Source organism: Lutzomyia longipalpis, chromosome 1, assembly GCF_024334085.1.
Source record: "Lutzomyia longipalpis isolate SR_M1_2022 chromosome 1, ASM2433408v1".
Classification (NCBI taxonomy): Eukaryota; Metazoa; Arthropoda; class Insecta; order Diptera; family Psychodidae; genus Lutzomyia; species Lutzomyia longipalpis.
In genome coordinates, this window is record NC_074707.1 from 33,172,222 (window position 1) to 33,191,645 (window position 19,424).

Sequence of the window (19,424 nt, forward strand, 5' to 3'; positions counted from 1 at the left end):
TCTCGTTTCATTCATTTCAGTGCTACAGCTGAGTGGAGAAGTAGCCGACTATCAATCTTTGCAGCCGATAGAAGTCATAGTGGCGAATACTCGTGCTCAATCCTCAATTCATCCGCTGCCGTCGTTCATGTTCAAGTGCTGAATGGTAAGTACGAGAAATATAGTGTCCAATGGTTTTGTCAAAAATTTTTTTCCATTAAATAGAGTTTCAATCTACTTAATTAAAAAATGATTAAAAGGATTAAAATTATGCAAATCTGCTGAAAATTTAAATTCTTACAAAAAAAAGCTCACTAAGGAACATTGCAAATGGAAGAGCTTTGAACGGGCTATTACTTAAAATAAATATTCTTCTGAGATTTTTGCTGAACAGACTTAAAAAATCAGAAATGACCAAACAAACATTTCTTACTAAAATTGCTAAAATTTATTTATGGGCAAGAAAATGCAATAAATACGTAATTTTGGTGTTTATTTGTCCTTTTATTGCATGAAGAATTCGCTCTCAGGGGCGTAGTCAGAAATCTATCCAAAGGGGTGGTTTGATTTTTTTTTTATTTAATTGAAAAGACAACAGCTTGTATTCGAATAGATGGTTTATTTGAATTAAGTGGCTTTTGAATGTTAACTCTAACGGTTGACGTTTCTTTGCTTACGAATAACGTTTTCTAACAGTTAAAATTATTTCTTATGCTTGAAGGTTTCTCCTTATATTTGACATTCCTTTTCTAGCGTATGACGTCTATTAAATTGTTAGACATTTTTTAAACGTTGAATACTTCCTTGTTAGCGTTTGACTTTTCTAACTGTTAACATTTATTCTAACATTTGACGTTTTTTCTAACCGTTTTACGTTCGTTTAGCTTTTAATAAAACGATTGACATTTATTTATGTTAAATATTTTTTTTGCTAACGTTTGACTAACATTTTCTAACGTTAGACGTTTAATCTAACTTTCAACATTTTTTCTTACGTTCGACATTTTTTATAGCGTTAGAAATTCTTTTTCATAATTTTTTTTTGTAAATTTTAACTCTGAAATAGTTTTGTTTGATTTCTAAGAAAATGTATTTTTTGACGTCTCTAGACATCAAAACATCCTTCCTGGTTACGCCACTGTTCGTGCTAAAGCTTTTTGGTGATTTTGAACAATATTTGAAACCAAATACCAAGTACGGAAACTCAATACCTAAACCGTTTACATAATATTGATACCGATTTAAAGCTCCTACATATAGTAAGAACAGTATTCATCCAAAATATTTATTCCTTATAAATCTACGACTCTCTAGAATGATTATCTCGAAGGGAATCTCAGGGTAAAAGTACCAACAAACAATCTAACCCTAACGTCCCATTGGGAATAGGGTTCTGAATAACAATTTCCCATTTATTTGATTAACTGAACCTTAACTATGTCTATAAATTAACCTGTTACATTGAATATTTGGAAACTTTATAATCCTTCGGAGGCATCTTTAGAGTTCCCGGATAAGTGAAATAGAAATTTTGAATCTCTACAAAGCTCACGCGACAAATGAATAACACATTTCGGAAGCTCAAAATGAAATCCTTGGATCATATAAGTGATTTACGGCTTCTTGAGGTAAACATAAATCACTTTCTGCAAGTAGAAGAGAGAGAGAGACACTTTATGACAAAACCCTGTTGGACTTTTAAGCACATTTCCTTGTATTTTCACTCAACTATATGAATAATCATTCACTTGACAAATAGCTCTTCTTCCAGGCGAAATGCCCGCTGCTGTTCAACACAACTCAGCCAACATAACACGATCCATTCTTTCAACGTTGCTCTTGTTCATCTTATTTTCCCCCCTACTTCACATTCACATATCCTGCTAATAATTAATTGATTTCGTGGGTAAAATTTTGAGCATGGACAAAGCATTGCTGCCCAAGGGTTCACTGTCAAATCCTTAATCCTGACGATGGAGGAGTGATAACAACTCTCTGTGTATGGCACATCGGCGTCGATTGACAGACGATGGATTAATTAAGCAAGCACAAGCAACTTGACCACAAAGTGGTGTCCAAAATTTAATTGGCAGATTCTCCCATTTCTCATTAGTGAGTAAACAAGCATATATACGAAGATGCAAATGCCAAAAAAAACTTTCAATCATCAGTTAAAACAAAAACAGAGAATGAGATAAAAATTATAATTAAAATTTACATTTACAAACAGCATGGGTTTTCCGTGAATTTTAATGAACAATGGGTGATGAAAATTACATTTTGTTTTTATCTGTACATAATGAGTATTTATATATGTAAAAAAATAAATAAATAAATTGAAATGAAAAAAATATCGATACGTAGGTGCCCTTTGATGATGAATTCTAAAATGGCAGTTAAGTATCAAAGACACACTGATTAATGAAAAAAAAATGATAAACTAAAATGGAAACACAGTCAGTAATCCGTAAGTGTAAAATTGATGATTTATGAAACATATTAAATGTATGAGATTCTTTGATAATGTTAACATTACAGAGTATGTAAATTATATTTCAAGAGCAAAAGGAATAAATAATATAACTAAAAATATCATCAATCTCTCAATTAATTTGCAGCACGTTTTTGAAATTTTATTAACTTATTGGGAAAATATTTTTCTTTTGCTGCAAAAACTCCCATAATTAACAAGCTATCGTAAATCCTCTTTACTCATTGAAGACCACAGCTATTGTTTTATAAAATTACCCTAACGCTTGAGTCTTTTTATGTTGGTCCTTTATTTAAGAACAAAGCCATATTAATTTACATCCAGCCATCTTCTTATGTTTAGAACAATATAAACAACATCATAAAATATTCAACTTCATTGAAAAACTTCTTTCAGGTATTATATTTTTGACTTCATTTTCCGCATAAAGACAGGTAAGTATGCGTACCTACTCTATAGATATCATAAAATTGATTAACTTTTATGCATTTTACCGGATATTAAATTTTGTCGTACAATCAATGACTCAAACTAAAAGAAACACCGGAAATTACATTTAAAGTCCACACTATGCATGAGAGGGATCACATAGATAAAAGGATATTTTAAATTTTTCATTGAAATTTTAAATAAAACTTACTTTAACTCATTAAACTTTCAGACCATGCGTGTAAATTGTTATTTTTGGTACAATAGGGAAAGTAAATTAGCAAAAGGTCAACAAAATTATGTGAATTCTTGATAAACAATCAAAAATTTTACCTTTATTCAGCAACTAATTTTGCAGCTGAAATTATAATATTTTCGATACATGCCGGTGTAATGACGGGGAAAAAAGCTATTCCGCCTTCGCCATATATAATGCAACCTATGAATATTAATTGCAATAACATAATGTAGTGTGTTATGAAGGTAGGTACCTATATGTACATATATATGGTGGTGCTGCAATATCTATAATTTATTTTGAAATTTGCATATTTATTTCAGTGAAATGTAATCTAAAAGTTAATGCATCAGATCACAATTCAGCATTGTACAAAAGTTAGTTATTTTGCTGAAACTATTTTTTTGCAGACTTTCAATTTATTCTAAAGGGGTTTTAAAATCAATCAATAAATGTTTAGTTATTCTCTGTAAATATATGCTTAAAATCATTTAGATTCCTTCTACTTCTAAAGATTCTTCCCTAGCAATGCGTTTTATTGAGCTTTTTTGAAACTTTGGCATGACCTACATTATCTCAGTCTCTTCAATATTGAATCCTATATATTTTCATAGATTAATTACATCGCATTGATTGAATTCATTGCATCAGATGTCATATCGTGGTGCTCCCACCCACTTAAATTGTGTTTACTTTCAAAGAAACTTAAACAAAAAGCATTCTATCGATTCTCTTGAAGAGTAAACAAGCTTTAATCACCCTACAAGCTATTCATTATCTAAAGAATTAACATTTGCCTTGTATAAGTGAAAATACTCCTCAAGTGAAGACTGATTACGTATATTGAGCTTATTCGTTGAATCTTGCGTTTTCAAAAGGAAAAGTCTCTTTGATGTTGTAATTTCATGAAGAAAGTTTGATTAATTTGCTTATCCTTTTGCATTTACCTATATAGGAATTTATTTGATGAAGACGCTCTCAGTGGAAAGCTCATGAGGCTTCTATATAGAAGCAGGGGAGTTTCAATCCCCAATTGGAATATTTTCCTTCAAAATTAGCTTTATGTGGAATTTTGTAGCTTTTCCTTAATAAATTATTTAATAGTTTCCATAGTCTCACAGTAATTAATAAGATGGACCCATCATACTAATAGCATTAAGTGATATTAAACAAAGTCACGAAGGATTGGGAAGAAAGGAAAAAAAAGAAAGCATCATTACTCAACTCACTCACCCCTTATTCAAGCAAAAATAATGTGTACGTACAACCCCGAAATAATGTTTGGAAGTTATATTCTGAATTATTCAGCGGCAAAGGCGGATAATTATAGTAAATTTTATGAACAAGAGTACATAATAAGTTGATTTGCATGCTGATGCAAATTGCAACAGGAAGTTGTTTCGGTGTTTAAATTACATTTCTACGTTGATCGTCCGGCGGCGACCAAAAAATTATATGGTTGTGTTCTGAATATAAAATATTCATTGCAGATGAAAATCTCCAAAATAGCCTTGTTTGTTGATATTGAAATGCAAATTTAGGTTTTCTGATTAAAAATCCTTCCCGTCCTTTCACAGAATTTGTGATTTCTAATCAACATTGAGGCCAGGATTGAGTCTTTTATGGTTTAATTTAAAATTTATAAAATTAGTGCAAGTTATATATAATTCACTCATATTCTTGATTGACAAATAGAACTATACTCACAAATGTTTTAGAATTTCAAAACAAATAAATGTGAATTTTGTGTATAAATTCACAAAGTTTCTGTGCCAAAGGGTTAGGGTTGGGAGAGTCGGCATGTTTGCCCAAATGGTCTCACAGTTGGAACATACTTTTAGGGGGAAATCATCATGGAATTTGGATACCTTTCAGTATTATTCTTGAGTATTATTGACGGTGACGAAGGCAAATTCCATAAATTTTGTTTATAAATTTTCACCAAAGTAAAGCATGGGGCTTGTTGCCGAAAAAGTTTTTCGTTTCCCCTCCGAAACTTCTTAACATACACACTCAGGAGACTGAAGGAGCGGTGGGTGAGGTCCAAAAGATCTCAAAAGGCGGCAGGGAGTACTTGAGTCTTGCGGGATTATTTAAAGATTGCAAGATGGCAAGTGGAAGGCAAGTTTTGCCGTACCTTTGGGGATAGAAGTTGAATGAGAACTTTGGGAGAAATTCAATTTGGATATTAACGCTTTCTACAAATTTAGGATATTCAACTTCTTATGCTCCAACTTTCTCTCAAACTGACTTTTGTGTGTTAACACGAATTCCGCATTCAGGGCAGGAGAGAATTTGGCTTACATTCAGGGGACGCTTGATTGTCACTTGTAACAAACCTATAACTCCTGGAAAGGACCACCATGATGGAGAACTTGGTTGTAAGAAGGACACAAAATTTTGATCAATTGTACAATTTATGCTTCGATGCTGTAGAACCATCCTCAGCACCATTTCATTCGTAAGTTCAGAAGGCATTTAGTAAACGGAGGGACTCTCTAATTCTGATAAAATCATCCCCGTAAACTCGTTAAGCCTTCTAAATCTGCCAGGATCACGAAGGTATCTCACCCATATGATTGAAATATCCCCAAAGAAGATTTCATTGCGCTAAAGGAGAAAGGTGTAAGAATTTCTTTATTAGATTCCTACATATGTCTCTCTAACCCCCCATCCCCAATTGGCTCTCGTCTAAGTCAACTTGAACAAGTAACAACATCAACTTGCACGTTCATTTGAGATTGAAAGGAGAAGGAAAAAAAAAGTAATATGTTGGCACATGGGTGGGATGGCAAAACTTATATCAGTCTCAGAGTCGGACTGGCTCCCATTGATAAAATGGCGGGAGTACTTCCTTGAATTGAAATGGAAACGAAGACATCAATTCGGTGTAGACAACGTGAGAAATTGGATTTTGTGGCTGATTTATTGAAAGTCTCCGCGGATATGCTGTATAGTTTTGTGATTGGAACGGAAGGCTCAATTTATTTCCATTCTCCCACACATAGGTGGTACACACTGCTCATGTGGTTTGGCACGTTCTCCTTCACAACTATTGAACGATAAGGAATTCTTTGAGCACTTAAAACTAAAAGACTCCTTGAAAGGAGAATGAAGAAAAACTCAATTTTATTGTTTTAAACTTTCAGATAAGAATTGTTTAATTCAATCTTATACACAATACTAAATACTTAATTTTAGAAGTTCATATGAAATTGTTTTGAAGAACTGATAAGATTGTAGATCGATTCCTTTATAAGCCTCTGAATTATTCAAGAATTCTAGAATCCAGAATTTTCTTTTGATAAAAAGTATTTAAAGAATTTGTGCTAATTTTCTTCTTCTACGAATGTTAATTTCCAATCTGTTCCAAGATTTTTATTGATTTCGCGAACATTAAAAAAGCATATTTATTTTCAGTAAAATTAATAAAACCAAAAACTCTTCTAAAAAAATTTTAAGATTCTTTTTAGAATGTATTGTTCAGACAATTTTAAAGTCAGACTTCGCGAAAATTAATTTAAAAATCCTTAGAATATCTGGGTTCAATTAACACAAGCATGGCGTATGTTGAGTAGAGAACACAAAGAGTGCAACATAAAACGGTTGGGAAATCATCTTTAATACGCTGCTGTGTAAGAAGTTTAGACAAAGAATTTCTTTGACACCCACTGAAGGTTTCTTTTTTTATCCTTATATGCATCCTTTCAAAAGATTTTTTCGTTTCTTTCACTTTCTTCCCAACTCTTATGCTTGATTATATTGAAAAGATGCTGAAACAAGAGAGTACGTATCATCTTTCGTTAATAAAACAATGAAGAGCTCTGATGGTATAGTGGTGGTGGAGCTGAAAAAAAGGACTTTACCGTAAAACAAGGAACACCTGCTCTGAATCGATAAAATGCCATTGGGACTTTTCCGTCCTTTCCTATGTCTGACCATAAACATAAGAGAACCGCATATTTTCCGACAATTTTACTTTTACAGTTTTTTGGCTTTGGTTGTCTTCCGAAACTCCAATGGGGAAGGCAACCCCTATCGTTCACATCTCCGAGGATATTGTATGCAAATTAGGATAATACTGGATAGATGCTTTATACGTTTTGTCATCTTCTTTCCCAAGAGTGGTATGTCTTCTTTTATTGCCAAATGTCTTTTGGTTGGCGAAATATCACCGCTATTTTATTTGCCCATTCAACAGCGGACGATGACAAGAACTTTCCCAGGTTTTCATTATTCCACTCCCTTGATATTTGACTGAATGACGTTATATAGCCAAGATTCACAATCTCCCAAAAGTTTAAGTTATTTTTACCCAACATTTTAATCCAGTCTTCTATACAATCGTATACAGCATGCCCTCGTATGATCGCAAAAAGAGACATAATACAGAAGATGTTAGTCGAGCGAATACTTCTGAATTATATGATACAATACAAAATAAAGACGTCCCATTAAATTTTACGTAACATATAAAAGAAGGTAATTCGTAGCATTTGAATTTTCTGATATGTCAATCATTTCACGTTATTTAGGAGTTTATTCTCGTCCTGAAAATGGATGTGGAAGAGGGTGGGAGTAAATGTAAAAACTACGGGTGGAATGTTAAATTTGCTGAAAAATATCAGGCTCTCGTGCATCTGCAGTGCGCTTTCGTGTGAACAAGCGTCAGCGGTGAACCCGAGAATCATTCTAATCAAATATTTGTGTTATATACAGAATCATTGAGCTGAATGTTCGCTCTTTGGCAATCGAGAAAACACATTGAGACGTGATTTTTCAATTGCAAGATCTTTCAATCTCGCTTCCCTTTTTCAACATAATGATAATGTAAATGATCATATTAACGGACAAGTATATGTATGTAGGTAGATAAATTAAAAATGAGCTTTTATTCATTCTGGTAATATAAAAAAAAATAACAAAAAATTACCGAACTTTAGAGCTTTAAAATAAATGAGAAAACATTGACTGGAATTTTCTTCCTAGCAAAAAATTCAATTAACATTGTCAACATTTTGTACTAATTTTCATTTCCTCCCAAAAGCTCTAAAATTCATTTTAAAACAATTGAAAAATCTCTCAAACCATATATTTCAAAGGGCTTTTCTTCAAACATTATTTCTGCAAAATTTTTACACAGGAAGGAAGAGAAACTATGTATGTATGTACAATGTCGAATAATCTGTGAAAGTTCAAGCATTTCGCGAAGCAGTCGTCGCATCGTGGTGTGCTTTTAGTTGCCTGAAGGGAAGCAATATATTTGTTTTGTGCATCCATCCATCGTGACCCAATGACATGAAAAATAGCTGAATTTTTCACAATCAACATGAAATTTCTTCTCATCGCGCATTTGCGCTTGATTTCCACCCGAAAAGCTCTAAATTGCTGAAATAATGATTTCCGCTAAATCTACAAGAGGAGAGAGATTCAAATCAATCCTGATTTTCAAAAGGGTTCCGGAAGCGCGGATGCAATTCATCTCAATTCATGGGAACCCTCTAAATGTGTAGTACCCACAAAAGGGAAAGGAAATTCATTGCATAAATTGCATATACATATGCGACACACAATATTTCTTTGATTTTCCAACATTTTACTATCTCTTCGTTTTATGCGATATAGCCATTGAAATTTTGACCTTTAATTTCCGTGTACCTCATGCACTTTCAGCACTTTTAGTATGGTTATAATGCTTTTTACTACTAATGGCACATTCTGCAATTTTAGTGTGCAAAACATGTTTACATCTTTTAGATGTTTGCTTCACGCCTTCACTCACATCATCCTTTTAGGAGCTTCATAAATTATTCCACGAGCCAATCCAACTAAAGTAACCGCGATAAAAAACTACTCTGACATAATTTTCTTTGATATAAAATATGGCTTTTGATTTTTTTTTCCAAAAATTATCTTCTCCAAAAAGTCTCTCTCTTGTCTTTTGTCTTTGTTGAAGGATATATGAAGATTTTCAATCTAAGGCTGATTTATCTTGTAGATAAAAGCAGATATATGTATGTTTCAATTTTTATTTGTGGTCAAATCTCTAGACAAAGACACAAAGACTTCGTATATCTAGAAATATCTATATTTGCACAATATGTATGACAGATATGACCATTGATTTATGGTTTTATTTTACCTACAATTTATTATATTTGCCAGCAATATTTCTTAGTTTTCATAAATATTCTTCCTTCGTTCGTACAACTGGAATTCGTAGAGACGTTTGGTTTCATTTGCATATCGGTGAATGAAATAAAACTCCCACGAGGACACTTCCTGACGTTGCTATTTCTCTTTAAAAATTACATAATGTTTGCGAGATAGTTTTGTTTGCGAGAGAATTGTAATTTATTGCTACAGGACCTGATGAAGGTCTCATTTAAATCGAAACGTTAAACGAAAAATATTTCAATTTAGACTTTCTAAATTCTTTTATATATTTTATTAAATTTTTAAGTAAAATGATTTAATAAAAATTAAATCCCGTAGTTAAATACCATCTGTTCCGACTACCGCATGGATATCAAAGCCAATGTAAATCCACTTGAAGCTGTCCAAAGATTAGAACCGAAATTTCCCTAGAGGCTGTAAATTCACTACGTGACCACTTCGTCAGAATCGCATGACAAATGTTACACCACAGTGTGTGTGCACAGTGTATATAATCGTACCCAAGGGTATTAAATTATCGAGCAATTAGAAAATTAATTTCAAATATTGCCTAAATTGTACAAATTATGGAGCGTATGCTGAGTGAAAATTTTCATTGAAATCTGCTATGACGTTTTTATGGTATTTCTTTAAGTTGGAATATGATAAGGAAGTGACGTGTGACCTGGTTTTCAATGGGGTAGGTTTTACTTTTGCTAAAATTCTCATTATATCAGCAAACTGTTAGAGACTTCTTATGAGACTACAGAGGCATGAACAACATGCTTTGCTTTCATTCAACATGAATGATGTTCCCAGCACAATGCACATAAGAAAAGCATTCTAAAAGGGAGGAAGATGCTTAAAATACATTATTAAACATTTCTGACATAATTTTTCTTCTTATTAGTTGGTGTTCCACTTCGTGGCCAACACCAAGTATTGTAATCGTCGGAAAAACCGACCACCTCAGATCGGGCTCAAACTTGGTATGAGCATGTTTCAGACAACCCACATTCCAAAAATGGTGGTGGAAAATTTTTAATCCGGCCGGCCTGCCGGCCTGCCGTCCGGTGGTCAACATTTTGCATTATATCTCGAGAACGGTAACAGATAGAGACTTCCGGTTTGAAGTTTTCTATAGAAATGTGGGTGTAAAATTTCATTTTTTCGCATTTTCGAAATCCAAGATGGCCGCCGTCCGCCATTTTGAACTACTGTCAACCACTTCCCTTATAGCTAGAGGTTTGAAATTTTAGTATGTTGTAGAGCTTAGTGAGACATTTTCATCGACAATTCATACTTGAAAATCGGTCAAGCGGTTTAGCAAATATGGCGGCCTAAAGCAAAAACTGTTTTTTCGATATACAGTCGTGCCTTGGCATAAGATAGTTTAGGATATACTCTTCACACTCATTATTTTCAATACGCGAGAGCAGTACATCCTAGACTATCTTATGCCAAGGCACGAGTGTAACTCAAGAACGGCTTGTCCGATTTGGACCATCTTGGTATCAAATGAAAGGTATTGAGAAGCTCTACAACTGTTTAGAACATTTCAAGTTTCAAAACATCCGCAAGAGGCGCTAAAATCAAAAACAAAAATTGCCTAACTTTAAGGGGCTATATCTCCGAACATCTGTTATAGATTTCCTTTAAATTTTGATATGTTGTAGCCTGACTCAATATCTTTCACCAGTCCGAAAATGAAGAAAATCTATGTCGCCGTTTAGAAGATATGACCATTTGAAAAATTCTTGAATTTGAAAAGTTCTAAGAGCTATATCTCTTAAACCGCTTGACCGATTTTGCTCATTTTAGTATCAAATTAAAGGTTTTGCAAAACTCTACAACTTTCTAGAACATTAGAATCCTGTAGAATCATTCCTTCAGAACAAAAAATGCGAAAAACTGTTTCGGTAAAACAAAAATCCGCCATTTTGTGTTCTGGAGGTGACCTTGAAAATTTTTGAAATTCATGTCAATTTTTAGCATGTTTTAATACCTTTTCAAAACTAATCAAGAAATTTCTGTAGGTCTTATAGAACCAGAGATATGACCATTTTTATCCATCAAATTGCCGAATTTTACAAAAAAATCAAAGGAATTGATGGCGGAATGTATGAAGGATGATCCTCTATCGCAGAACAATTTTAACCCATTCCATCTTGTAGAGGATCAAAAAACATTGAAGAATCGCGAGAGAAACTCCCCAAAATCCACTGGGATCACATCGAAAAGTGCAAATAAAAATTGCAAAAAATTCAAATATTGCGACGCCATTCGACGTTTTTTTCCCTATAAAAAATGTTTCAAAAGTTTTCTGTAGACTTGTCGCTCATTTTCTGTAGAGTTTTTTTCTAGTCAAAATAAATGTTTATTTTTTCGTTTCTGGAGTGATTTCTACATCTGAATCAAGTGATCCACAGCGAAATGAAGCTGAGGGAGGTTGATAGAACCAGCCCCTTGCAAATCAAAACAAATATTTTTACATTTTTTTGGGCCTTTTTGGCAGTGAGAATTTAAGCAAATCTTACCGAGTTGAATCCCATCCAGCGCAATATACCTGATTCAGATGTAGAAATCAGTTTAGTAGTCAGTATCCGGAAACATTCGACGGAGTCATCAAGCAAATCATGACCAGCACGGAAGACATTTCTGAGAGTCGCAGAACTAACTGCCCTCAAAGCTATTCTGGGATTCCTCCGGAAAGTCTCCTTCCGCGGATTGTAACACTGAGGAAGTCCACAAAATCTTCATCACCGTCTTCCCATACATCTTTCCCAAGAGCAATGACTTCCTGGAGCTGACAAAAGTGATTCTCAACTCTCATTTTGCCTCTCAGAGTTCTTTTCTGCAGAATGCCCACGAGGTTTTGCTGTAGAAATTGGGACTTCCGGAAGCGAAAGATTTGCTCCGGCACATTGAAATTGAATCAATGGGTAGTGAACAGAAATTCTATGCCTTCCCCCTTATTGCATCCACTCTCGAGGAGGCTGCAATGTCAAGACATCCGGAAGTCTCATGAAATTATTCACAGCAATAAACTCGCAATTAGTTTTTTTTCTCAGTGCTTTGAGAGTATCATTAGATGCACAGACTTCCAAGGAGCAGAAGATTTCACAGATTCAGATGTAGAAATCACTCCAGAAACGAAAAAATAAACATTTATTTTGACTAGAAAAAAACTCTACAGAAAATGAGCGACAAGTCTACAGAAAACTTTTGAAACATTTTTTATAGGGAAAAAAACGTCGAATGGCGTCGCAATATTTGAATTTTTTTGCAATTTTTATTTGCACTTTTCGATGTGATCCCAGTGGATTTTGGGGAGTTTCTCTCGCGATTCTTCAATGTTTTTTGATCCTCTACAAGATGGAATGGGTTAAAATTGTTCTGCGATAGAGGATCATCTTTCATACATTCCGCCATCAATTCCTTTGTCAACTAATTCTGCTCACAAATCGCATTACAACGCATAAACAAACTTCTACACGTGTGGGACACCAACTCTAATAACTGGACGCGTTATGATTGACTTTTGAACATGTAAACAGCATGGGTTCAATTAAATAATTTGTACTACACAAACACCTAAATATTCAATTCACTTAATTAAGTAGCATAGAAATGGAGGAAGTTGGAAGAAAGAATGTAAATAAATGAATATCGAAAATCCATTTTAGATTCCGGAAAAGACGCAATCACTGACAAAAACCAAAACAGGAAGATTAGGTCTCATTAGCTTTTTAAAGAGATTTTTAATCATACAAAGCTTTTAGAATAAGATGTACTCCTACTAACTTCATTAATTCTATTCATTCAACATCCCATCGGAAATGAGTTTTTACGTTACATTTATTAATAAATTTTAGAATAAGTAAAGCAACATAAAAGAGAATTCACAGAAGATGGTCTTCAAAATAGGTAGGAGAAAATTCAACTTTTACCTTTAATCGAGCTTTTTTTTGTAATGAAAAAAGAACACAACGAAAGGTAAAAAAAAAGTTTAGTATAAAGTTTCTTTCGCTCCAATAAATACGGGTTGAAAGAAATTTGTACACCATCATTTTGCCATTTTTATTGAATTACAAAATAATGCAAAAAAGAAACACATGTTTTTTCCCCCTTGAAAGCCCCTTTTTCTGCCCCATAGAACCTCGTCCCTCATGGGGATGGAGTGGGTGGGGGTACAGCGAGGGAGAGAAATTGCCAGGGTAAACTTTTCAATTTTTTAGAGATTCCCGAGGAGAGGCATGTATGCGAAAATGTGTAATCTTCAATTCATGAATAAAAGCTCAACACTGAAATTGGTTATTTTGACGACGCAAGAATATTGTATAGAAATTGATAAAGATGGTGAAAAGGAGACTTTATGTTTTGTCACATACAAAATCATATGGTTTTATTTTCAACAATCCCTTCACTCATTCCTCCACATATCGAAACGATATAATGCACGATTGAATGCTGAATTGAATTTTCTGTATCAAAATATTACAGCAGCTTTGCAATATATTCTCCATTTTAAGTGATAAAATACATCTGGAAGTGTGTTAAGTGAAAATGTAATTTAAGAATGATTTATTTTTCAAATACTTTTCGTATTTTGAACTTACAAAAAATATCGATTTAAGGGAAATGAAAGTCTTTGGCATGAAATATTTTTTCACCAAATATTTAACAATTTTTTAATTTTTCTCTTATTTGTTTCGAATATTCCGTAAGAATTTTTTTTAAAGAATGTAGATGTTACATAATATTATTTTAACATACGTATACATACATAACTACTGTAATAAGTTTCCTCACCTTTTCCAAACTTCCAAGTGAGAATTTTCTTGAGTTTTAATGCAAGTGAGATGAATGAGTAAAATTCCCGCGCGTGCCTTTTCTTTTCTTTCCGGAACTTCCCATTGTTTCACGCAGTTCCTCGGGAACACAATAAGATTGCTGCAAAAGGACACGGATCGATATGAAACTCTTCACTTGACATCCACCCACATATCAACGTCCATCTCCCTTAGTTTTTTTCCTTGAAAAAAAGTGAAAAACTTATATTTTGCTGTCGGACGAGTTTAGCTCTCATCTAACATGTCGTTCCAAATCCGAATGCCATCAGAGGTTGAAGGAAGAGGATGAGGTTGGGCTGGGAAAGGGCAAGAGGGTGCAGTATGTACCTTGTCAAATTGAAAAGTGGCACCAATCAATGGTTGTGTTCCGCCCTGAAAACTGATATTTATTAAAATGTCCTCCATACAATCGACTGTGAAGTGGGCTCTGCCACGGCCCGTTGGAATCCATTCATTTTTCAGTTCAGTGTTGCTGCTGACTTCTCTCCTACGCTTCAATTCACACGCCTTTTTTTACTCAAGCTCGACCACAAAACTTAATGACAGCGCTTTTTTTTCCTAAGGACGATCCACTATTCAGGTAGAAAAAAGCTCACAAAGCTTCACAGAACAATGTGCAAAAAATATATAATGAGGAATTTTTCCCGTGAAAAGACTTAATTTTCTCTTATTTTAGTTAAAGGAGTTTAGTTATTTTAAGGTTTTAATGAAAATTATTAATAGGTGCAAATTAGGCATTGATAATGTTCTTGAGATCTGTCCAAAATTTATGTAAAAAATCAGTTAGTATAGATCAGCTAGTAAAAGAAAACTCTTAAATATCATTTTATTAATGACAGGAATGCAATAAGAAATCGCTGCCTATTAAAAAAGAAAATAATCTGCTATAGGGACATATGTAGTTAAGTCAATTTTAGATTTTCTCTGAGCTTTTTTTTAATTTAGGGAACAAAACTTATTGAAAATCATTGATTAAAACATGTATTCATAGGCTTCATGCGAAAATGGAATTAAAGTTAAATTACAAGGTGTAGTTTGTCGGATTTTTGTAACTGTTATAACGACCTTTAAAAAAGCTTTGAAAAAAAAGGTTTAGAGCTTTTCAAAATATGTTTTAGTGCATTTACAGGTTAACACGACTCTCCCACACTAAAACACAAGCTTCCTCCCCTTCAGCATATTACAAGGTAGATAGTCTAATTGCAATATTATTGGTACAACTGAAATGCCTATGCCTACATTATGTACGCAATTAGTACCCCTGTGATGTAACTATTTTGGGGAAACATTAGAGAAAGCTTATTCATTTAGCATGATCGATAAATTGATGTGCAGAACATTGAGTTGACAGGGAATTTAGATGTTTTGTGATTAATATCTTCCGAATGTCAGTGGCACATAAATAGAGGACACGTTGTCGTCCACCAACATTGGCGCACATGTAGCGGCTCTGAACTGCAAGAACTCTGCGTGTATTATGGAGGAGCCAAAACGAGCAGGGAGCAGCAACAAAGCGGAAATGTGGTACATTAATTTTGTCCATTCGGAGACAGGATGTTGTTTCTGTTCGCAGTTGAGGAACGCACACTGTACCGTGTCAATTGAAGAGTACCCGAGGATGGAGGAATGAAAAAGGATTTTCGGCTCTTGTATGACCCACATGGTTTGGAAGCATATAGTTTGGTGGTGAGTGTGACCTTTATTTTCTCCCATTTGACCCAGCAAAAGCTGCAATTCCTGGCTACGATAGCAAATCGTCTTTCGTGGATTAAAATGGATTGTGGGGTGATGGACATGGGGGGTGTGTGGAGTCGGTGTGTTCCCAGAAGTACCCTCTGTGATCATCATCAATGTGAATTTTCCAGCTCTCTAGTATTTCCCTGTTGTTATCTACATACGGTTCTCCTTTTGTTAGTACACTTCCCCACAATTTTCATCAGCTACCGGCTCAGTCTGGCCCCAATTCAGCCAACAGTGTAAGACAGACAAGAATACCACTCTCCATATCTAAAGGTATATAAAACACACAGTGGCAATGTTTTGCTTCTCAATGAACAAGCGAATGGTTCTATGTTGCCGTTTTCCACTTCATAATTGCATCCGTTTGTTCAAATTTAACTACCTCCCCACGTCCCTTGGCTACATGTGTACACTTGTGTCCACACAAAAAGATCCTCTTCCTCGTTCCACATCCACCCATATATTCGCTTTTCAACCTTTCCAGCCGCAATTTTCAATTTACCGCGCACCACCCCCACACATTTGCTACCCCTTTTTTATCGCACAATTCTTGAATGACTTTTGAAACTCGTGTGATTATTTTTCCACAGTAAACACTAAGAGAATTGAATTCTATCCAAGTATAGTTCTTTTTTTCTCTGTAACTCCCTACTTAACCCACGAAAATGCTTTAAATTTTTACCCAGAGAGCTGGTATAACATAAAATTACTTCTACTACCATCACCCGGGGAAAAATTAAAGCAATATGCATGGAGAAATTTCAGTTATGATAATTGCACAAGTGTTTTAATGATTCCAAACTTTTCCTCTGGATTTTTCCATATTCCACACACATACGAGTTCTGTAAATATTATTAACTCCTACAACGAAATGTTGCGCTTATGATGGTTTTCCATGAGGAAAATGTATGGCTCACCAAATAGAGTATAAAGTACTTAACTGACCAATTTAAGGAGCTGCGTGATTTTTTTTTTCAATGGAATAAAATAATTTTCAAAAGAACTGAAAATGAATTAAAAATTGAAAGGAGTGAAGTGGAAATTCAATCTTTGAAATTTTCAGCAGAATATCTTTGATTTGACCTTCAGTGAGGGAAGGTCTTGCTCTCATTATCAAGAGTAAGTCTATACTTCATCACATTTGATAATTAAATTATGAGAGAAATTAAGTGGGAACCAATATCTAAGAACTCTTTTTTGAGAAAAAGCCTGGCACTTTATCCAAAATTTTCGAATCATGATGTGTTAACCTGGGACACATTTAAGAATTTTCTGTAATTTTTGCAAATTCTGACTTTTAAAATTGCTTAGAAGAGTCTATTCTGAAGTAAAATTCATGAAATTTTGCGTAAGAAGTTCTAAAATTTTTATTTGAACTGATCTATTCGATTTTTGTGAAAATAAAACATTTTATCGAGGGCTGCATTGTAAAACCGGCTAAGTCGGTTCGGAGCTCATACCGACTTAGCCGGTTTTACAATGCAGCCCTCGTTATGCTATTTTCATGTATTTAAAGTTATCAGAGAAAATTTTTCGAAAATTTAGTATAGTGACCAAATCTGGGTTAAAACTGAAATTTTTCCTTAATTTGGGATCATTTTCAATTGCAAAATTAATATTAATTAATTAAAATAATTCGTCAAACAAAAATGATCCACACTTCTAAATTTTACAACAAAATTCATTCACATTTTCCGGGAAATCCGGTTATTTTCAACAATATAATCGGGAACATAAATAACAATGATTTGTGTTTAATTTTAAAGTGTTTGTCCAAAATTTAATATTTAATCAAATCATTGCATTGAAAGGACTTGAAATTTTCTATGTGGATGCTTTTGATGAATTGTATTGTGATTGTATGAGAGAAGGAATGTGGTTTCCTTGTTTACAGATAACAACCATCTATTTACGTTCTGTAGTACATATTGCCATAAATATTCTACAAATTCTTTGTATCCTGAGTGCTATATATGCTACACATGGAAATTTCATTGAGAAAGGTTAGCAATGTTGATAAAGCAAATACTCCCAGATTCATAGGTCCACTGCTCACCACAGGAACCATTCAGGCTAATGAAGTTTTACTCACTCATCTTCAAAACACAAACAAACAGCAGCAGAAATTGAGCTAAATTTGGTACTACATACGACGTGTGGTCATATACTTTTGGAAGTCCTGGAGTTATTTTCTAAAGTTTGGGAAAAAATAATACAAAATGTAATTTTAATGGTTCTATTATAAAGGCATTATTGAAAACAAACTATAGTTTAGTGGATTTAATTCGCATCATATGGCATAGCGTATGTGTACGTTTATCAGCCACCAAGCAATTAAATATAGATTTTGTGTGGATGACAACCTTCCCTAGCGTAATTTAGGTGAGAAGTGCATTTACTCTCAGTGATTTGATGAGTAAACACACCCACAAACATGTGTGATATAAAGCAAATTTTATGTAACATAACCACGAGAATGTGTGGATAAATTGTGCATATTTTAAATATAATCGAAATACCAACCACTACAAACTAATTGCATACAAATTTAATTCAATTTGCATTTAAGGGTGCGTATAGGGTACCACTAATTGGTAATATTGATTTTATTAATCGTTGCCTTGTTTATACTAGCTTTGGTTAATATTTAATATATACATACTTATATGTATACATAGCTAACTACATCATATGTAATATTCATTTTAATCTAACAAACTATACGATTGATAAATATTTATTTTGATCTTCTGAATGATGTCGCGGAGTTTCTATTTAATAATTTTAGGGTAGGATAATAGGAAAAGTAGGTTCTGTTAGTTTAAAAATTTCTAAACAAATTAAATGGGAAAAAATTCTAAAGAATATTTAACACAGAACTATTAAGTCCATACCAACAATAAAATTTTAATTAACCCCGAAGGAGCTGCTACATTATATTGGATTCAAATGAATAATTTTTTAGAAACTTTCCAAGACCTAATTAATTAAAGGATGTGTTAATTTAATGGTAAAGAAGGACATAATGCTGTGGCTGCAGCTCCTAACTATCATGGTGTCTATTCTACCCATCATAATATCCTTTATTTTAGGACTTAATTAAATGTGTTTTACAGCTTGTTTGATTTTTCAGGCATTTCTCTTCCCAAAATAGTTTATAAAGTCACTACACAATCTAATGGATTATGCTAATAGCTGATAAAAATGGAAATTGCATTTCTATCTTATGACACGCTTGAAGTGAAAAATGCTGAGAAAAAAAACCATCCAAATGGTGCACTTCAGGTTCATTTTTTGGGATTTTGTTCAATTGCCATAGAATTCTTTGTGTTCCGGGAGAATGTCCAATTCTGTGAAACCCCTTTTGTAAAGTTGGCAGACTCCTTTTGCAATTGGAAACTCCACAGAGAAGAAAGAAGTTGAAGAAAATGAAAATTTCAAAGTTTTCTTCCACCCATTGAGAAGTCATATATTGAATGTGAGTAGAAAAGTTAAGGAAGAAATTGCGCTCTCAACTTGATTATTGCTTTTTACAGT

At 33.7% G+C, this 19,424-nt stretch overlaps 2 protein-coding genes across 3 annotated transcripts in view; one reads left to right on the forward strand and one right to left on the reverse strand.

The window, feature by feature from the left end:
* Window positions 1-2,569, forward strand: part of LOC129786070 (uncharacterized) — a 53,119-nt gene extending 50,550 nt beyond the window's left edge. Inside the window, exons 7-8 of one of the 2 annotated variants that reach the window (XM_055820873.1) lie at window positions 21-145; window positions 1,739-2,569. In XM_055820873.1, coding sequence (XP_055676848.1) covers window positions 21-145; window positions 1,739-1,866 — 253 coding nt within the window. In that variant the 3' untranslated portion in view covers window positions 1,867-2,569. The remainder of the gene's footprint in view (window positions 1-20; window positions 146-1,738) is intronic. The other variant, XM_055820874.1, reaches the window with a different exon arrangement.
* Window positions 1-19,424, reverse strand: part of LOC129786050 (putative fatty acyl-CoA reductase CG5065) — an 824,046-nt gene that overhangs the window by 320,315 nt on the left and 484,307 nt on the right. The gene's annotated exons all lie outside the window — the stretch shown is intronic.